The sequence below is a fragment of the Anopheles cruzii genome, chromosome 3 (assembly GCF_943734635.1).
Source record: "Anopheles cruzii chromosome 3, idAnoCruzAS_RS32_06, whole genome shotgun sequence".
In the NCBI taxonomy this organism is placed as follows: Eukaryota; Metazoa; Arthropoda; class Insecta; order Diptera; family Culicidae; genus Anopheles; species Anopheles cruzii.
In genome coordinates, this window is record NC_069145.1 from 9015896 (window position 1) to 9037894 (window position 21999).

General features: G+C 52.6%; 1 protein-coding gene across 1 annotated transcript; it reads left to right on the forward strand.

Moving 5' to 3' along the window:
- The first annotated feature begins 8571 nt into the window (after positions 1–8571).
- On the forward strand, positions 8572–20704 carry LOC128269773 (uncharacterized). The gene is made up of 8 exons (XM_053007177.1): positions 8572–10606; positions 10688–12269; positions 12318–13071; positions 13340–13427; positions 16292–16516; positions 16645–17189; positions 17602–17771; positions 18097–20704. The coding sequence occupies exons 1-8, from the start codon at positions 8572–8574 to the stop codon at positions 20696–20698; spliced, it is 8001 nt and encodes a 2666-aa protein (XP_052863137.1). The 3' UTR covers positions 20699–20704.
- The last annotated feature ends 1295 nt before the right edge of the window (positions 20705–21999 follow it).

Consider the following 21999-nt stretch of genomic DNA (forward strand, 5'->3'; position numbering starts at 1 on the left):
AATCCCACCACCCCCATTCGAAAAAATGGTGTGCGGGTGTGGAAAAGTTTTTCCCGTGCGGTTGGAAATAATCATAAAACTAATTTCTGTCCTTTTTGTTTGAAACATAATGGAACGAAGCGTTTGGAACGGAGTTTTCGGGCCCCCGCTGCCGGTACCCTCCCCCGGAATCGAAGATCGGCACTCGAACGCTTTCATTTCTGTAAATTACGACTTTTACGAAACATTCCATCTGATAGCCCCAAACCGGTGTGTGTGGCTGGTGGTCCCGGCGAACCTCGATCCGTGCGATTTTCCGGCCCAAGTTGCGTTATGAATATATGGGTTTCGTTATTACCGCAAAGCTTCCAACGAAATGAGGATTTCTGTGGACGATAAAAAATTGAATTCATCGGGGGACGAAAGGCAGAAAAGAAGCCGGGGAAAAGAAATATGGTTTTCCACATTCAGTGACCGACAAACGATGCATCCGTATTTTGAAAAGGGTGGTCTCTTTGGGGGCGAGCACAATGTTCAAAAACTTTCCGAAGCAAAACAGAAACACTTGATGACGGTTAACAATATGGTTTTATTTTCCGACGAACTCCCTGGAACGGATTCAAGGAATGTCGCAATTCACTTATAATCTGTGCACAAGTTTAGCTTATACGCTGCACATTTTAGTTATAATATACGCAGAGGTTACTATGATTTGATGTTGTCACGCACGCACTAAGGCATGAGTTTTCAAAAACGAAAAGTCCGCCATTCCTTTTCGGCTTTTGTTTTCCAATATTGTTTATTATTTGTGATGCAGACTATTGCTATAGGAAATAGGAAAAACGTACCTTTAAAAGTATGTTATTAACTAATAGATATGGCTACATTATATATTTAAAAAAAATGAAATCTCATATTTGAAAAGAGTTTAATGTGTGTTTGCCGCGCTATGGGTTTAAAATATTTCAAACATTATAATATGAAACAGTTTAAACCTTACTGGATATTCTTATTAAAAACTACTTTAGAGTCTTATTTTTTTTTGTATTGTCAATAATGTAAACCACACTTTGTTTGGTGTCGAGTAATCACCCAAAGCCCCCCGATAAGGTTCACAACTTGTTACAATCAGCGAACCGTGGGGCGGCCGCCCTGGCGTCATCGAACGTCGCAGAAAGCCCGGGAAACCCATAAATCATATCTCTATTTGGCGTCGGGTTTTCCACGATGCGTGGGGTGATGCGGACAGGCTCTTTAGAAGACGGTGGGTGGCCATGAAATGTGCGTTCCGTAGTACCGCACGGCCATCGTCGTCGTCGTCGGCCTATTTCATCCCTCATTTGACGGGGCCATCCGGGTGAAGAGCTTGTCTGGGATGGCGCTTCAGTCCCGCACACATATTATTCGTGTTCCGGTTCCGGCAGCCTATCCGTGTGTGTGTGGTTGTGTCCGTAGCGGGTAGTTTCCAAAATCGATCGACCTTCGAGGCGAAACCAAATTCGCGACCAACCGAGCCCCGCTGCGTTGCGGTGCTGAATTCGAACTCAGAAAAGTCATTCACCGGCTGGTCGGCCGGTCGCGTCGCTGATAGAAGGGTTGTCGTTGTGCTGTCATAATCGGGGAAAATTGTGGAAAACAAGAGGGAAAGTCCTATCGACCGTAGCGCACTGACACATACGCAGCGCAGGCGGCAATAGGGGGCGGCGAGTAGACAGCGACGAGAGCGACATGATCCGAATCGCTCGTCCTCGACCTTGGGCTGGCTGGCATGCTGCTTGTCCCCCCGTCCCAGCATCCGTTCATGCGTACGAAGCGTTCACCAGCGCGCGTCTAGCCATCGGTCGGTCTGAGAGGGGGTGAATGTCCTGACAGTGAGTTGCGCCCTCGCTCGCCGCTCACAACAACGCCCCTTATCAACGTCGTCCTTCTTGGCCATCAAACGTGATGGTAGCGTAACGTAGGTTAGGTTGCGTCTCGTGATTCGGGACCGAAGCCGAGTCGGCGTGGAGCAATGGAGAACGACACACGAGGGTGAAACGTTGCCGTCCGCCGCCGTCCGCCGGGTTTAAAGGGGATTCTCCGTTCGGATTGCCGACCTTCAATTGGGGGGGCCGCAACCTTCGTTTGCAGAAGACGGCAGTGCGTCCTGCGCGCAACTGTGACAAGAGCGCACAACATCCTGCCAAAGGACGACTCCTCGGGTGTGAGCGACCATTTTGAGCTCCCTGTTTGCGTCAAACCTAATAGACTTTATTCTTTCGGCCAACGAAATGATAAACTGGTACGAGATAGCTGGGAGAGAGGTGGTACATGTCGATATCGTTTTATGGTGCAGTTCATTTATGTTACAAATTTGCTGTGAATCCACAGAAATATGCGGATGATGCGGTTGCCATGGCAACCACATCTCGCATCGCATCTCGAAGGGCCAAGTGGGCCCACCCAACAGGACCTGCTGTGATGAAAATACAATTATTCGCTCTCTGTACAATTCGCGAAACTTTCATCCGTCGCTGGGTCGTGATGAAGCTTTTCGACCTTTCCTTGTGGTTGGCATTTCCCGGAACTCGGAACAGAACAGTGCAATGCTAGATTTCAAAAGAGAATGGCTTCCTGGATTCCAGTAACTTATCCCTGACGCCGTTGTGCGTATTGTTGCGAAGTTTTACGCCAACTTCGCAACTACAACGCAACAGTAATCAGGTTCGTTCTTTGATGTGGGTCTCCGCTTGGTCAGTCCTGGCGCGACCGTAGGTCATGCGTCTGCTGCGCTGCATCTAGTAATCGGTTTCCATCGGCGAGAGAAGTTCAAATGCGGTAATGTGCATTAACTTGAGTAATAGTAATACATAAATAATAAGCACTTGGGCTACTTTATTGCTAAACCGAACATTATTGCCCATCGAAAGTGGAGAGCAATCCGTAGTAAGCGCATTTCGATCAGGTCCTGTAATATGGGCACCACTAAGGCAGCAGGAAATCTTTATTGTAATTACGGAAAAAGGGCCCCGGTTTTTGCTGGCACTCAATTGATTGTTGTCCAGCCAGAGCAAACGACCAACCGAGAATATTCTTTCGCCGCCGGGCAGAAGAAAGTCTGATCGCCGCCGCCGCCGCCACCTCCTCCTCGGCTTGCCTACTACGGCTGTCATGTACTTCCAAAGCAAACATGACCGTGGGGCCATGGTCTGACTTCACAAAGTTACGCCACGGGCGCAAAACACAGGCCAAACATTCTCTCCGAGCTCGGGCCGTCGACGACGGCGAGACCTTAAATATGTTCAAAAAAATGTAGAATAAAATAAATGAACAACCCGACCCACCCTGTGTGGTGTGTCCGTGCGTTCGTTTGGGTTCTTTACCTCCCCGGAGACCGTCATGGACCAATTTTCATCCCGTGAAAGGGAAGCACATAAAAAAAGAGTGGTAAGTCAAAGGGGTACATACGCACACACTTAAGCCATCCAAACATTCACGCCGACCCGGGCCCCCGGGGGTAAAGTAAACTTTCTGTGGCAACCTTTTCCGGAATAAAGAAGCCATCGTGTTTCTGTCGGTGCCAAATAGGAACAGGGTAGAGAAGCTGGTGAGCTGCTCACTTTTTCGTTCGTGGTGTGTCCTACTGTGAGGAGGTGATGGTGTCCTGTGCCCGGCTCCGTGGCCTTGCCCGTACGCTTTTGCTCATTAACTGTGAAACGCGTTGGGTTAATTTAATGTAATGAAATTTAAATTCAACGACCGTTCCTGGACACAAAAAAACCAAATAAATATTGTGCTTCTCTCCACTACCGCGGGGACCGTCGCGTTTCGTTGTTCGAATAAATCTTCCGTAAGGCGCGCAGTTTCTCTCTCCTTTCCGGGGCGAAAAGGTTGGTTTGGTGTGGTCACTTTGGCCAGGAAAACTAATATACCACACCCGCGGGCGCCGCACATACTCTGCTCTACCGTCGTCGTGTTGTGGCACTTGCCAGCCAGCCAGCCAGCACTGTTTGGAAAATGTCGGAAAAGTTTTCCAACCCAAGCGCGCGCACGCCGTGTGTACACTCGAGTGTCTGGTTTGGTCGGGTGGTCAGTTTGCAGTAGGGAAAATGTAAAAAAAACCGGTATACTACCGGCGGACAAGTGAGCCAAGAACTTCGATTCATTTCTTTACGCTCTCAGCCCCTGGTGAAACCCCAAACGCAAATAATCCAATATTTGCCGACATCGGCCCTTGGTTTGGCTGCTGCCTGCTGGCTTCTGTAACCACCCTTGGGTGCCTTGTCCCTTCCGGTGGGCAACAGTGTTTCCGTTGTTGCTTGATTAGCAGCGAGAACGGGAGACGATTAACCGGAAGTGGCCCTCCGCACAGCTGCTTGACTGCATTTTGTACCTCCCCGAATGTAGTGGATACCGTTCCTGGCTGCGGCCGGATGGTTTCTCGTTACACACCAAGAACAACGATGCCTTCTCCTTCTGTTCCTCAAAAACAGGATCGTCACAGTAGAGTGCTCTGGTGTCGCAAATTGGTGGAGGACTATACGATGGCTGGGAGGGAAAACTATCGGTGATCGGTTGAGGTTTGATTTTTTGTTGAGCAAACACATTCAAACACAAACATACGCGCGCTCTCTCCCAGTGCTCCCAGCTATCGAACGAAACTACGGTTTAGCAGCTTCCGGTGACACATTACGCAAACTGCTGCTGCTCCATCTCCCCCGATATGCCATGTTGATGGCCATCGATAGCGTCGTGCATCAAGTGGGAAATCTTCGATAAACTCCTTTCTGCTCCCTGTGACTCTCTTTCCCAACGGTCAGTTTTGGGCAAACAGTTCCTAAAATTGGCCATGTTTTACGCCTGTAAAGGAAACGGCACCCGGGATGGAAATTGCCACTTGCCATAAACAATGACGGTAGTGACTTTAAAGTTCTTTGTTCTTCGAAACAAACCCGAAGAGGGGCAATTGTCTGCCGGGCAAAGTAGGCGTTTGATGGAACGTAATTTGGGTACCTTTGGGGATATAGTATTGTTGCCATCACCAGACAGGTTGTTGCTTCTCATTTGTCACTCGTGGGCTCATAAGGATCAGACTACTTGGACCGTCCGTTCCAACTCGTTTCAAGAATGACATTTGGGAATATTTTGATTTTTAGACAGGATCCCCAATTAGTGCGACGCGTAAGCCTCGCGAACCGTTCTATGACGAACGCGCTTTTTGGCCATTATGCTCAAAGCGGAGCTGGCGGAGTGTGTGTACGCGTGCATGTGGTGTATGAGTAATGTTGAATGACGTAGTAAGGGCGAGTAAAGTTTGAGTGTGGTGCCGATGGTCGAGAAAAGATAGCAGCTGCGCGACCAAAGGCGGAGAGCAAGAGGAACGCTGCAAAATAGTGAGTTGGCCAGAGAAACGGACAACCAAGGCGATGCGGGATGAGATCAGCAAAGGTATGTTCACTTGGGTATCGGGTTGAAAATTCGATTTTCCTTGAAATTTCGCCCGATTGGCCGGCAATGCCCGAATCACGATTGTGATTTACACAGCCAGTGCAAATATGCTGCTTTTCCTTTTGTCCGCGGGCTGAAAGCACCAGGCGCAAAAAGCAGAGCATATAAATGCACGACGCCATTCGCGCAACGCAAGAGAGCGAGCAACGACGAGTTGAAAATAGCAGCATAAAGCATGCGGATATGCGCAGTGCGTGCCTGCCTTCGTGCGTGTGTGTGTGTATGTTCGTGAAATGGCGGAGATCGAGAACATGAGAGCGCGAGCGAGTGATAAGCGGTCCGCCGTGTGACGGACGGAATGTGAGAGAACCAACGCAGCAGAGAGCGCGCTCCGTAAGAGCCTTTGTGTGTGCGTGTGTGGTTGTGTAAGCCTGTCGCGCAGGAGGAAAATTCGGCGAAAAGATAGAACGCGGCGGAAACCGTGCCTAGCTTGGAAAAGCGCCATATCGGCTGCGCGGACGCGCAACATGAGCCAGTCAAAATGTCGGACACAAAGAGATCCACCGGGAGAGAGAGCAAAAAAGGGAGAGAGCGAAGCGAAAAAGTGTCGTAGCTGTGTCGATGAACGGGTACGAGTATTGGTGCCACAGAGAAGAGCGAAACGAAGCGAAGAGCGACACTTTTCTTCGGTTGAAATGCACCAACAATAAAACGGAAGACAGAGCCTTACAGCGCCCATTTATTGGAACATAATTATCCCTGCGCACGATTGCGCCTGCAGATTAAGGCTCCAGTTTCGTTTTCTTCCTTATTTTTAGCCACAAAACCACGAACCCTCGCACAAATCACGGGGTGGGAATAGATGTGAAAAAGCTACGAACGGCGCGAGCGAGAGAGAGAAATGTTTCTGGGCGCGCGACACGCTTTGTGTGCGTGACATTGGAAACCGTGAATCGGCGAGAGAGAGAGAGTGAAGGCAAGAAAAGCATACCAACGGTGAGAAGAGAGCAGCTCGCGTTAATGCTTTCGCTGCGTGTGCGTACCGGGAGAGCGAGAGCCGCTTAAGCTCAGTGCGCTGGTGTGCGTGAGTTGCGCGGACCGATCGCAGGTCTTGGGTTTTGTGTAGGGATAGAAGGGCAGATTCGGGGGTTCCGATTCTCTTCTCAGTTCATGCCCAGCACTCAACCGCACCACTACAAAAGTGGGCGCTGCTGTTTCTCTCTCTGCCCGCTCTCCGTTTCGTGTTCGGGATTTTCGTAGGTTGACGCGGGTGTCAGGTTCGCAGTGTCAAAGTTAGGTTCAAAAATCGGTTGGAACATTCATAAAATATTTTGACGTTTCGTGTTTAGGGGTTAACAATGAACAAAAGTTAAGATAGAATATACTTCTTTTATTAGAGAGTTAGTTTAGTATATAAAAGAGACAAATGTTAGGCTATTACAGCTCAAAGTATCTATAATTGTAAGAAAAACAAAAATGCCCAGCGCCGCGCAACATAAGTGGGGCCGTGTGTGAGTGGCTCGTTTCGCGATTTATGTTTTTATCTCATTCAGCACACCACCAGTGCTCCCAGCAACCCACCGCGGCGGCGGTGGTAGGTTGGAGGAAGTGTTGTGATCCGCTGAGCAAGAAGAGCAAGAAAACACAGCAACATCGCCGCCACGGATGAGAGCGAGTTCATCTCTCGACCGTCGCCTTCACACGACGGACGACGGTTCCGTTTTCCGTTCCATTTCGTTGTGTTTTGGGTTTGCACTGTAAGTGGCGTGTATTTTTTTTGGTTTGTTCCCCATTATCCTATTGGTTTCCTCCATCGTGCTTCGCGCGTTTGTTGTTCGATGCTTTTCGGTCGCCGTTATCAACAACAAATGCTCCTGTCAAAACCGACGTGTCGTTTCGTCGATCGACGAAGGCGCGCCCCAGGCAGGCGGTTGGATGGTGGATTACGTTATCCTTCGAGGACTTCTTTTTTGACAACCGCTCGATCTTTCGACCGTCGCTGCTCTTCGGAGCAGGCATAAGCTCGCCGCTCTCAAACTTCCGAGCGATTTTTTGCCCGTCTCCAGGGTAACACAACATCGTCGCTCCGGCTCGATCCTCTCTGGCGCTCTCTCTTGCTCACTCACTCTGTGCCGCGAGTTGGAAAAGTAGTTTTTGATGCCAAAAGCAGCAGCTTGCTTGTATTTTTGTTGTGTTTGTCAGCGAATTTAGTCTTTTCTGCGCTGTTGCTCCTTACTGCGTGTGCCAGTGCCCGAGAGTGTGTGTGTGTGTTTGAATGTGTATTTCGCGGACACAATCGAACTCGGTGGAAGTGTGTGTGTGTGCGTATACAATGAGATGTTAGTATGCACGCTGGGAGCTTATCCGCAAATTTTGCCACTTTTTGCCAATGATACACTTCGTGACGTCCGTGCTTAGGGATGTTTTCGTAATAGGGGCCCGGGTTTTTTTCCTGTTCGATGGGCGCGTTAGGATATTCCGTGCAAACCCGGGGGAGAATGATTGCAGTTTTGACGTCATCAGCGCCGACTCGTCGACGGAATGCATCGTCGCTTTTTAGGGTGCAACAGGCTCTCAGCGAATGGCAACCGAAAGAAGACGAAACGAATGAGAGCGATCGCTAGCAAAACTTCTAGCACCCCGCGGAGTGTTGGGAATATATGGAAGCATCGTTTGAGAGTGTGTGAAGGAAAGAAAAAATAATGAAATAACCGTTCCATTAACATGAAAACATATTCGCTCATCGCAGCACCACTCACTCACTGGCGGCAGTTTTCCTTCGAACCGAGCAGGGAAATGCAATGAGTGCCAACTTTTCCATCGAAGTAACCATCTTTGTTGGTGGTAAAAGCGCATAAATGTGGGTTGGTGTGCATAACTTCACCGATCGTGGGAAAAACCGTTGTTTTCAAAGTTGCCAACATCAAATATGCTCTCACATTACACGTTGCTAGGTAGCCGCGATTGACGTTAAGGTTAATTGTATTTTCCCTTTTTTTGCAGATTTAACCAATAGCTCCGTTTGGCTATCAGTACGCGGCGGAGGAGCGGCTGCCACTAGCAGCAGCACCGGGCTTTGAGGGGCGCAAAAAAGTGAGGTGGTCGTCTCTCGCTCTCACTTGGCCTCCCGCCCGCCCTTTTCATCCGCGAGCCGCCCAGCCTACGATGGCAACGAGAGAGAAGAAGGCCCGATCCGTGACAGCCGATTCTCCGACACCATCCCTCGGCAGTGCGCACGGTGGCAGCGGTAGCTATCTAAACAGTGGCGGCAGCACCACCACCCTTGTGACCGGTTCTACTACCACTGCGACGACGGGCAACGCACTGACGTTGACGACGGTCGGTGGTAGCGGTGGCGGTGGTAGCGTATCCGCTCCAACAACACCGACGTCCACCCGGAAACGACTGGCCAGCACGGGCAATGCAAGCAACAACAGCACCGGCGGCGGCGGTAACAGTGGCCTGGGCAGTAGTGCCAGTAGCGCCAGCGTTGGCAGCATATCGAGCACCCGTGGATCCTTGAGCAGGCTAAAGTCGAAGCAGCTGCTGCAAACGGCCGCCGGTGCCAGTGACGAGACGGTGCACGAGGACACACCAACGACCGGTGACGGCGGCGGTTCACTGTTGGCCGTCGTTTCCACGACACCACGGACGACGCGTGGTGGAACGTTGCGTGAGGAATCCTCGCCATCGTCCGGCGATGTGAGTTCCACGTCCGTCGGCCCGACGTCCTCGTTGGAGCGTGGCGAGGATCGAACCCAGGCCGCGGCGGCGGCGGGATCATCGTCGGCAGGCGGTGGTGGATCGTTGCTGAAGGATCAAACCAAATCTCCCGCCATCGGTGCGCGGCGTGCTGCGGCGGCGATCGCCGCCAAGAAGTTTACCGGCGGGGCATCGCCGGCCGCCGCGATCGGTGGCGCCACATCAACTACCTCCACGCGGGCCACCACCGATCGGAAGCATCGTCGGGGGCTTGCGCTGAAGCGCACCACGCTGCTGAAGCGCAAGGGAAAGAAAATCATCGTTAAGCCGGTGCTCGGCCGGAAGGGTGGTGTCGCACGCCGGGCACTGGTTGCCGCGGTGGCCACGAAAGTAACGGCGGGGCCAAGCGCTATGCGGGGCGCGACGGGGGTCAAAAAGGACCCCGCGCCATCGACGGTGCGATCAGAGGAAGCACTAACCGAGCAGCGTACGGCGACACCGAGCTTGCGGAATGGTAAACCACGCAACTCGGACAGCCCGGTGCCGAAGCGGAAAGCGGCCACTGGGGGGAAGCCGGAACCGCAGGTCCACAAATCTCCCGATAGTTCGTCCGGTGCCGTGACAGCAACACGCGCCGGCGACACGATCCGACAAGCCGAGCCGATGGCGGAGGACGGCGGCGACCATGACGGCGATGACGCAACGGCGGCATCCGCGGTGGTGGTAGCACCCAGCCTAGACATCAAGCGTGAGCTGATCGATGCGGACACGAAAACCAAGTCGTTCGTGTTGGACAAAATGTCGGAGACGTTCAACGAGCGGAAGGGCGTCGTATCGCCGGTCGTGAGCGAGAAAGGTGGGAACACGCTGCTGCGGCGCAGCATGCGCCAGCGGAAGAGTACGGCACGGGACAAGGAAGACTTTGTCAGCCCACGGCAGAAACCACCGGGGGCCGCCACGATCGTGATCAAAGTCGAACCGACCGAACGGTGCGATTCGGCGATGGGCGAACCACTGGAAGCGGTGGCGGACAGACAGTCACCGGTGGCGGTACCGGCTGTGGCACCGGCGGATCGACCACTGACGATTGATACGACCGATGAGCGGCGAGTAGTAGCACCGAAGGACGGCGCGGTCGCGGACGACTCAGTCACATCCACCCCGTGTGGTGGTGAGGATGTACCGCCGGAAGCTACAGCCACCGTGGCCAGCGGTACCACCGTGGTGGAGCTTGTGGAAGAAAAGGACACGTCGTCGCTCAGCCCGGAGCTGGTCAGTGAGGGCGTGTCGGAGCTGAGCGTGAAGGAGTGCTACGGGGAGCCTGCCTTTCTCGAGAACAATCTCGGTATCGAGAAGGACCCGAAGCTGGGCGAGATCGTGCAGGAACGCTTCTGGTACGACAAGGTTAGTGGGGACGAAGTTAGTAGTGGTGGTGCTTGCGAGGAGGGAGCCGAGGTGGAGGAGGAAGTGGACGCAAAACGAGAGCAGGAGCTACCCAGTGTTGTTGTTGCTAGTGGTGGTGGTGGTGGTGACGATGATGATGATGAAGATGATGATCTTGACACTGAACTGCCGGCAGTGGATCGTAAAGATCCGGAGAAGGAGACAGAGGAACGAGAGCAGGGCAAGGAGAAGGCACATGAGGAGCAGGAGGAGGGAAGTGAGGAGAAAGAGGACAAAATGATCGTCGATCTAGCGCCGGAAGATCTAGACGAGCACGACGATGTTGTCGAAGTGCAGGTGGCGGCCCATGATGATGATCCCATGATCATCGATGACGATCAACCGATCGCCGTAGTAGTAGTCGAGGAGCACAGCAACGGAGGTGATGATCAAGAGGTGGTGGTGACGAAAAACAGTGACGTGATGGAGCAGGATCACGATCTCGATGCTGGTGGTGTTAGTGAACCGAATGAAGATCAGCCGCAGCCCGACGAGGCAGCGATGGATCCGATCCCGAATGGCCCAGCAGTGACCGTGCAGCGCTCATCATCCCCCTCAGTGGCCGAGGAAGAGGACGTGGCCATTGTGGATGTACCGTCACCGGTGATGGTGGCGTCATCAAAGACTGAAACGGTGGAGGATGTTGCTGCTTCACCGTCGGCCCCGGCACGGGTGGCTGATACCACCACCACCACCACCCCGCCGGTGGTCGTTATTGACGACGGTGAGGACGACGACGACGATGTGACGGACAAGTCCGATCAGGAAGCTGGCGGTAGCGGCGATACGAAGACTGAAAACGTTTCAAAAACGGCAACTCAACCCGGCAGTTCCGGCGATAAACATCACCGCGGTGGTTCACAGTCCCCGAGGGCGAACGGTGACAGTAGTGGAAGCGAAAAATCGTGCTCCAGCAGCAGCGGCCATCAAACAGGAGCTGCGGCGGCAGCGTCGGCAGCCCGTACAGGCGGCGCGAAAGCAAGCGCGACCCCAGGAGCCGCCGCCCCACCGAAGGCAAAGGCCGGAGGCACCCCGCAAGGGTCGCACGGGAACGGCAAGGGCGCGAAGGGGGGTCGCACCGCCAAGGAGAAGCCGAAGGAGGACGAAAGAACGCGCGAAGAAAAGCTGCGCCAGGAGAAGCTGCGCGTCGAGGAGAAGGTGCGCGAGGAGAAGCGGCGGGCCGAGCGGTTGGAAGCGGAGAAGCGTTTGCTTCTGCACGAACGGAAACCGGTGGAAAATGGAGCGCTGGTGGTGGAAGACGGGCGAGCATCGAACGCTGGTAGCCATCCATCGAGCCCGATAAGTGGCGATGGCGAAGGCGAACGGAAACCAGAAGGCGACAGTCCGACTCCGGTGCCCGCCGCTGCTACGCTTATCTCGCTCGGGGCGCTCAATTTACCGGCCATCACGATTGTCAAGAAGGACAACAACGAAGCCACCCCGACAACCGTCAAGGACGAAGATAAGGAGCCAGCGGCGACCCAAAAGCCAAAGGCGGCCGCAAAGCTGGAAATAGTGCCGCTCAAGAAGGAGTCGTCGGCGTCGCCGTCGCCACCGCCAACCATTGGTCCGGCGGCGAAGGATGAGAAACCGACCAAGCCGGACACCACCAAGGGGTCCGGCGATTCCGTCGAGTCACCGTTGCAGATCATTTCCAAGAGTGAAGCGGCCGCCGCTGCCGTAACCGTGACGAAGACGCTCAACGGGAGCGGCAACAAGTTGTCGCTTTCGTTGTCGTCGTCGTCGAGTATAATCAAAATCGAAAGCAGCAGCGGTGGCGGCGCGTCGGATGAAGACCCGAAGGAGCTTCTGACCGGCGGCAGCAGCAGCCGCAAACGCACCCCGGAAGTGGTGGCCCAGCTGCCGGCGGAACCGGCGGCCACATCTCCGTCGGCCGCCGGACTCCTAGAGGAATCCGATGACGTGGCGAAACAGAAGGAATCCCACCTGAAGCACCTTGGCCTGCTAACGATTCGGGCGGCGTGCGAAGAAAAACAACGGCGAGCGGAACAGAAACCTGCGGCTCCGGCGCCTGTGTCCACCTCACCGTCGGCGGCCGATATGATGCGCGACGATGGCCACACGGTGGCCGGCAGGGACGGATGGCTGGCGGCGGCCATCAGCCAATCTGCGGCCGGCAGCGGCAGTGGTGGCGGCGGTCGAAGTGGCAATAAATCAACGCGCAGCTCGAAGGATGAGTACACGGTTTCGATGAAAACCGTACTGATGAAGGGCGGCTCCGGTGGGGCGCGCGGTAGCGAGAAGCGCAAACAGCAACGGATGCCCCTGAAGATGACGTTTCAGAAGGGAAAGGGCAAAGGCAGCGGAGGCGGTGGCAGCGGTGCCACCCGACGCAACTCATCCCACGGTGGCGGCAGCGGCAGCAACAGCAGCGGATTCTCCGGCACTGCGAACCACCACGTTAGCAACGGTGGTTCCGGTTCTGCCAGCGGCTACGTCACCGACGGTGGTCCGAACAACGGCGGCGGACAAGACTTCTACACGATCCACAGTAACGAGGTGAGCTTAACCGAGGACACTCTACCCGAACCGGGCTCTTGCGCGTTTTTGGGGTTTTTCACCGCACCTTCAGTTCCTTCTTTTTAAGTTTCTTATGTTTTGTGTTCCCTCCTCTCTGACCTCTCTCTCTCCTTCTTCGGCACGATCTTCGATCGATCCACTGACTTATTTGCAATTTGCGACAACCGGCCAGAGTAGCCGCGCGTGGGAACACGAACCTGTTGCTTGGGAGATTGATTCTAGCTTTTTTTTAACTTTTCCTTTGCAGGCTGACCACCACTCGTCCAATTCCTCCGATGGACACACTCACCGCGGAGAGGGTGGAAGGAAAAGTCACAGTCGATCACACACCACCGGTAAGTGGTAGACGTAAGGAAATCGTCGCTTAACATGATTCTTCGCTATCCAGAAGGACACAATCCACTTGCTCTTGAGAGAAAGAGAGTATGGTCCGAAGAAAGTGTGTTTCATTTGGCCACCAATGTTTCCGGCAAACGGAACATCCAATCCAATGTCACATGACGGCGGGGGTTTGTTATTACAATTGTAATATGTTGACCCGGTCCGACTGGTCCTACACATTCGGTACAGGAAGTCTGTGGGAGCCGAACGGAACATACAAAAACAACCCGTAGCGGCCGGTGGAAAGTGTTTGGATAGGATTGTATGAGTCCCCTCGTTCCATCGGCGTCCCCCGAATTTGGTGTGTCTAGTTCTTTCGAATTGCCCTGGGCCCCCTATGTTACATCGTTGGATTGCTCGAACGGAACAAAAGCAAGATTATGCACCTTTGTGTGTGGGGTTGTTTGATTGTTTTTCGACGACGGAATCTGCACCATCTGACGGATTATGATGCTACCTGTCGCTGGGTCTGTGTGTCGAGGGTGACACTTTTTAATTGCACACGGATCATACTTACGTTTACCCCTAATGCCGGGGTTTCTCTGGGGTAGTATTTCTCTAACGAGAAAGAAAATAGATTTGCATAAAATGGTAATCTTTTCAAAGTTCACACATGAGAAGTTGATTAGAGAGCGACTAATTTGAAGTCAATTGTTTTTTGTAACGGACTGTAGTCGTCGTGGAATGATGTCTCAACAGAAGCAATCTAGTAATCCTGTTGGTGGCTGATGAGAAATGATTTAGTTACATCGTACCTAAAATTCGGTACTGTCTTGAATTGCTGACAGTTATTCGTGAACTTCAATCGTTGTGGAGTACAGTTGTTGTACGGCTAATAATTGAGCGCTTTGAACCCTGTTCATTCCAATACATTCCAAGTTACTTATATTTCCGGGCGCAAGATTGAAAATTTGCAGCGATGGAGACGCATGGTGTTTCACTTTGCCAATCGGCTCAACTGGCTTTGTACCGTCAGGGTAACAAAAAGTTTGATTCATTCTACAGTGAAAGGAAGATTAATAAAAGGAGTGCTTCTTTACCTTACTCTAGTAATGGATTTTGTTTCCCACATTTTCAGTAGATGCATAAATCGTCAAAAACTGAATTTATCCATAAAGATATTCACGCACCACGCACAGGAGTTAATAGCCTCGATCCATGGCTTACTCGAGGTGAAGAGCGCGATTCATTCGTCACCGTCCCATAAGAACGCTCGTAAAATCCCTGCTTCGAGATACTTTATTGAACATCATCTCCCCAAGGCATGCTGCGCCGCGAGCCTCTTGCCCGAACCTCCCGAAGCATAACACGCGTAAATAGAGAGATTTAAATGTTGTCAATGATTGTCTCGCTCCAGCTCCAGAGGGTCCCTTATTATGCCATTCGCAGTAGCGATAATAATTAAAATTGTTGTCGTAAAAACGTTGCGCCCGCGAATGCTGTGTAATGTAATTAAAACATCGCTTAACGGTCCCGCCGTGACTACACCGCGCTCGCGCCCCCTGGAATGGGAAAAAATGTCCCTTCCCTTTTTGCTCTTGTGCTTATCCTTGTGCCCAAGAGAATCAGAATCCCATCAGAGGAACCGGTCGTGGTGGGCTTCTGCAGCAGCGAAAGAAGATGATGAATATTGACGCGCCGGCATCGTTTGCAGGAAGCAAGTGACACCGAACGAAGGACCATGGCGAAGGCGAATGAATAAAAGGACAGTCGCGCGCCGCCCGCGAGAAGATGCTTTGCTGCTGCACCCCCTCCAAGAAAAACAGACAGTGTCCTCGTTGTCGTCCCGTGAGCCGGGTTGATTATTTTAGCAAATGAAACTTCCAAACTGCCAACGAAGCGGAGAGGGTGGGCCGGGTCAGATTATTGGCACACGACGGGGAGAAACAATGGTCAAAAATATGCTTGTCAACATTCGATGGCGTGCTTTTATTGTCCGTTGCGCCCGTTGCCTGGGTTCCCATTTGGTCGGATTTGTAAGTTATCTTTCGTAGGGCGGCCGAAAATGAAACGAAACTCCCCTGAGAGATATTTGAACGCGTTCCGTTGGCCGGAAGACCGTAAGCTGGCTAGCCGCAGCCATTGTTTCCTATCAAAATATTGAATTTATGGCGTATTAAAAGTTGACCTTTTCTTCGATTTCTGATCACGCTTCCTGGTCCTCTGTCTCGCTGAAAATCGGTACAATTGGCTCGATTTCTGTCGATGGCAAAAGAAGGAAATCAAACCATGAGGAGAGTTTAGCTGCCAGGGGTGGCCATCGTCATCTTCATCACGCGAGGCATAATGAGTGGACCGGCCACTCGGGGGAGAGATGAAGTTAATTTCCGACGCAGGGAGGTGAATTCTAATGAGGGTATAACGTTCCTGCCTTTTTTCCTGCTCGTGGGGAGCAGCGTGGGTTGAAAGCAAATGTTGACCGACAGCGAATGGGGCCGGCCCGTTGGCCCCTTTGTGGATCGACCCTTCGGTGGGGTGCGGCCCCAACACCTCCTCATCATCCCGAGGGGGACAGAAAGAGAAGGCGCATCGAATATGGGCCCTCTCACCCGGCTCGCTGTTCTGGGTGATGATTTGTTGATTATTCCGTTACGCTGATGACACCTTTTTAACACTTACCGGAAGCGCTTGAACGGCGGACGGAAGCGCAGCGATGGAACTGCGGTAAATTGGTTGAGTAAAATTTGGAAGGAAATTAGTACCCTGCTACTTGTTACAAACCAAGCGACCGGCAGCTCCATATTGTTAGGCGTAAATTAATTTTTAATCGCTTCGAATAGTTCGATCTGATTTTTTCAATTTACGTCGTCTCTTACAGATGGTGTTGGTCCAGCGGACGCTGTTAGTGGAGAGCCCTCGTCGTCGAAGGAGGCAATACAGACGTCGTTGGTTATCCCGGAGAAGGCTTCATCGTTCAACGTGCACCCGGAACGCCTATGCCAGGATCAGTGCTTTTACTGTGGTGGCAAGTTCGGTCTGTTCGATACGCCCTGTCACATTGCTGCCCTTAAGTCGACCGAGCGACAGCAGAAGATTTTACTTGGTACGTGTGTCTTTACAGTTGCATATTACAGCTTCAACTATTGTAGGCGCAAATGTTTATTCATATTCGCTTCCACATCATTATTAATTACACTTATTGTCTGTTCTTTTCCGGTCACCTTTCCGTAGTTGAATCCAAAATCTCGCTCGACAGCTGCCTGTGCGATGCGTGCTTCCGGCACGTGGACCGCAAAGCGAATTGCCCATCGCAAAAGAAAAAGGTTACTACTGCCACCGCCGCCACCACGCCTGCGTCATCGTCCTCGACTAGTGGCGCTACTGGCCCCGCCTCTCAGACGACCGTCTCTCCGATTGTGATCAAAGTGACCACCAACAAGGACGGTTCGACGAGCATCGCCGGCCAACAGCAGCAGCAGCAGCAGCAACACCCGCCACACTCGGTGATCGATGATGGCAGCGGTGGTAAGGTGCGCGAAAACTGCGCCGTCCGGCAGTGTACCGCAAACACCGTGCAGTCCCTGCGCCGGAAGTGGGTGCTGAAGATGAAGCGCAAAATTTGCAAACACCTGGACATTAATCTCGAGCAGGCGACCAAAGCGACCGCCGAAAGTATCTTCATCTGTAACAAGCACTACGAGCAGATCGGCCACCTGATGATATGCGCCATGTGTACGAAACCGCTCCAGCGGAACCACGTGTACCATGTGTATAATGTAAGTTGTCGGCAGGAGCCAGCATCCCTTCCATACTCCCCAATCCGCCCATTCCCGGAATACGAGTGACAACCCCACATCTTGGCGCAGCACCCCAAAGACACGGCGTGTAGATGGGTTTTCCCGGGCCGGAAATAAATGACTATAAATTTTTGGCCAAGCTCCTTGGTTTGGGGAGCTCGTAGAACTTGTCGTTGGCCATTCGGTCTCCGGCAGTAAAGACATCATTCGATGTGTCGGGTTTCTTGGGACGCGATGTTACTTTCTTCCTCCGTGCTGGTGGTTGCCGGTGTCAGTGTGCGGTTTCTTCGTCAACGCTTCCCGTTTCCTACCCAAAAATCTCCAATCGCTTCTGGGGCGTTCCAACCGGTTTAACCGTTCTTTTTACCACACCTTCCTCTTTTCTCGACAGAATATTTCACAATTAGAGCGCCTGATCCAGGAGCAGGGCATACCGGGCCTGAGGCTGAGCAGTTCGGAGCTGGTCGTGTGTAAATTATGTAAATATTATGCTAATCTATTGCTTAAGCCACCGGATGCCAAATCCCAAAAGGCTCAATTTATTAAGAGCTACAATCGAAGGTAAGTGTCAGTTGAACCGGGAACAGCGACGGCGGGTGTTGGCGACGGGCCGGTCATTAGTTAGTTATTTCCGGTCGGTTCTGTGAGACTCCGGGAATAGTTTCATTCAAACCCCGTTCGAGTAATTTACAGTGCCGAATTGGGACGGGTCGGTGTTTCGTTTCGGGTAGTCTTTGGAAACAATGGCCGCAATTCTTCCACAAACTCTCCCAGAACGACGAAAGTAACTGAATGACCGGGCGTCTCCATTGCCAAATCAGTTTCTTGTTGGACCACTCCCCACTAACAGCACACACAAACACCGTTTTGGACCGTTCCTTTACAGATTGTACAATACACGGAACCGGAACAGCGAGTCACAGGAGGAGGAAGTCGAGATGGTGCAACACGTTGATCCATCGTTTGCGCTGATGAACGCGTCTGCGTGTGCCGCCGCCCGGCAACCGGCGACCGTGGACATTGTTATTTCGGACGGTGACGACGAGGAGGCGGAAGACGAAGAAGAGGACGTCCGGGAGTGCCCTTCGCAGCCGGTGGTGGACCACCAAACGTTCCAATCAGTGTCCGATCTGTTCTCAATAGGCGACAGTTCCGTGTCGTTGCAGCGGCGTGTGAACTCGAGAAAATCGCCGGATGTGAGCATCGTCGAGAACAATGGGGCAACACAAATGGGCGACCTGGGCGAGATCACCATCACACCGACGACGAAAAGTTTGTCCTCTGCCACCGGCTGCATCAACCAGCACCAGGCGCCGCCGTCGGCACCACGGGATGACGACAATATCGACATGACGAAGGTGCTGAAATCGAATCCAAACATTTCGATGCGTGAACTGTTCCCGGGCGAGGAGGAGCTGGGCATTCACGTGAACATTCCGTTCAGCTCGTCGTCGACACGCACACCGGAGGGTTGGACCAAGGCCACGGCCACCATCCAGTACGACGATAGTACGCGAGCGTTGTGGGAGGAGCTGCAGGAACCGTACGGCAATCAGTCGAGCTTCCTGCGCCATCTGATACTGCTCGAGCGCTACTTCCGCAACGGGGAGCTGGTCCTGTCGCCGCAGGCCAAAACCAGCGCCACGAGCTACGCGGAAGCGATGCAGAACCGGTTACGCTCGTACGACAACAAACCGACTCCATCGTCACCGCCGGCACTCGCTTCACTGACCCCTTCGACATCCGTCGTTCTGCCGGTTCAGCTCGACAAGGCTACCAACATTATGCAACAGTTTAGCAACGCAACCATCACCATTGTGCCGGCATCCCGTGTACGGCCGAAGGCGACAGCAACGAGTGCGGCCGGTGGCCCCAGTGTGGTGGATGGTTCGTCAACGGCGGCACCGATTAGTTTGCTGAAATCGAACAACCTTCACCTGAGCAGTGGCGGCAGCAGCAGCGACCACCATACGGCCGCAAGTAGTTTAAAGCGTAAACTTTCGAACGAAAGCAAGTCGCTTGCGCCGCCACCGTCCCTTGCAGCGGTGGTGACCCCCATGCCTGTTGCGAAGGTGGCCAAACTAGACGATCCCTCGAAGCTTTCTCCTTCGTCCATGCCACCGGAGCTGATTAGCATCAATCGCAAGCCGAACGTTACGATCACCACCATTCCGGTGGCTCGTTTTGCGCCACTTCCACCGCAACAGCAATCGCTTCTGCAACCAACATCATCGCAGTCACTGTTGCAACAGCAACCAGCACAGCCGCAGGCACTGGTGCCTGCGGTGAGCCATATCGCTTCAAAGCAATCGCCACCCGTCGCGGGCACCGCAGATGGGTCGAGTGCCGCTGCGAAGGAAATCATTCAAATGCCGGACCAGCTAACGGAAGCGGAGCGCCGCAAATCGTCACCGCCGTGGCGCCCGACGCTTCTCCCGATCGCACCGGGCGTAACGGAGAGCCTGAAAGCGGGCCCGCAGTACAAGACGGCCGACGGTCGGTTGCTCCCGAAGCTGGTGCAGGTAATGTCGGGCGGCAAGCCGTACCACATTTCGATCAACGACTACAACCGAATGTGCATCCTGCGACGGGAGAAGCTTTTTCAGCAGCAGCAAAACTTGCTACTGTCGGGCAACAAGCGCCCAGGGCTGCAGCAGCCACAGCCGCAGCCCACAACGAAACACGCTTCGTCATCCATTTCACCTTCGGCGCTTCCTAGCCTGCGTTTAAGTACGACCATTTCGGACGGGACAGCGACCACGGTTAGCCAACCGGTGGCCACGGCGAAAATGGTGCAGATTCCGAATCAAATTTTCGAGCAAAATTCACTGATCCCAATCATCGGCACGACGAGCGCCGGGGGGACCACCAAGCTCGGTACGACGGCCGGGTCACACAAAAGCAGCAGCCTTACGGTAACCATGACTACTACTACTTCAGCCAGCAACAATAACAATATTAACAGCCTTACGAAAATGAACAGCGCCGCACCGAAACCGCTGTCACTGCCCAACAGTACCACCGTGTACCCGATGACAATTACGGCCAACACGATCACGCTTCCGTCGGCCGCGTACTCGGCGGCCTCCGGTGTGGCCACCTCCTCACCCGTCTCCAATAGTTCCGTCACGTCGTCGTTAATGCTGACCTCGACACCGTCACCGTCGCTTATGAGCAGCGGCAGCAGCAACGTACAGCTCACGCTAAACTCCGGAACGGCGGCACCGGTGGCGACCAGCAATAATCCGATTGAGCAGCTACTGAAAAGTGGCAACCTGGTGTCGCAGGCTCAACTGCATGCGTTCGTGGCGGCCGCCGCAGCCGCCGGGATGGCAGGGACGACCGGGTTGGGCAGCAGCAGCACCACGATCGATAATTCGGCCGCTCAGCTGCTTTCGAAGATACCAAAATCATTAACTGTGATACCACAACAGAAACAAAGATCAATGTCCCGCGTTTCCTCGAACGAGGACCAAAACAGTGCCTAAAGAGAAAACAAGTGGCAGGGAAAAAGGCGGGCGAGTCCCGTCGGTCGGTCGGTCAGTCGGTTGGGGCGTGCACTACGAATGGGGTGTGTACAGACAGTTCTCATACGCGCGCTTCCCCCACAACGGAACTTGGTGGGGCGAAAAAATGCTGAACGACGAGAAGGAGTACTGATTGTATTATAGTAAGTTTAATTGAACATTTTTCTTTTAGAAACAAAAATAGAAAAACGAAAAGAGAAAAAGCATAACAAGGCGGCGAGTCATGTTTACCCCCCAGCGCGTGTTAGGGTCTAACAAAAGAGTTAGTTCCCTGAGCATCGTAATACACCACAACAAAACGACGGTATCTTTATACTGGCCTACCTGATAATAGGTTACGAAAAAGGAACACAAAACAGACCACGGAATGGTCAGGATGTGAAATTAGAAATCAGAAACTATTCACGGAAGTTGAAGTGCGGTTAAGGAATAATTCAATCTACATGTTCCTACTTTTGTTTAATTGCTCTTTTTCCCACTCATTTTCTTTCTTTTCTAAAATATCTTCTTAAAGTTTTCCTCTAGTCATTGCGTTTGGACGCAAGTTGCCCGCACCGTTTCTCAAATGCACACGCCAATTGATATACATCTTTCACTGGTTCACGGATAGGTTTGCTTTGGGACTATGAAGATTGATCGGATGGCCCCCTTATCTCCTTGTTTATGCCACCAGTAAACCCGGGGCGTAATGTGGCTCGCGGAATGAGCATTGTAATATATTACCGAAGAAAACGGAAGAGTGCAGTGAGCAGTGAGAGGATAGGTTGGCGCGAAAACTACACATATCGTTCAATGAGACTTCTCGAAGGCCCACTAATTCACACATTCCACTCCACGAATGGACGCCGATATCCAGCGGAATCGCGTTCGGGGTTTAAATTGGACCTCAACCAAGCCTCCTTCCGCGTCACTGCAGTAAACTGCTACTTGGTTCATAATGTGTTTATTGTGTTGACAAACATTTGACTGGTTTGGTTGAACTCTGGAATACAGTCATTGGAAGAAAGGATAAGAGTAAGGTGTTTTGTATCGCGCGCGCTATGTGTGCATGGCAGAAAGTGACAAGGCGAGTCCCACCCGCTGTAGAAGATCTTAACTGACTCACTAAATAAACCAGGCAACGCGTGTGTACAGTTCGTTCGTTACATTTAATTTATTACTATTTAGTGATCACAGCGTTAAGTTAGGTGTACAGTACAGCACATTGGTATAAAGAACCACCACATCTTTATTCAATAACAGAATAGCAATCGTAATAGATA

Coding starts and splice junctions, on each gene's coding strand:
- LOC128269773 (XM_053007177.1), top strand. CDS start 8,572: ATGGCAACGAGAGAGAAGAAGGCCCGATCCGTGACAGCCGATTCTCCG. Junction 13,072..13,339: donor ACACGATCCACAGTAACGAG/GTGAGCTTAACC, acceptor TTTCCTTTGCAG/GCTGACCACCACTCGTCCAA. Junction 13,428..16,291: donor CAGTCGATCACACACCACCG/GTAAGTGGTAGA, acceptor CGTCTCTTACAG/ATGGTGTTGGTCCAGCGGAC.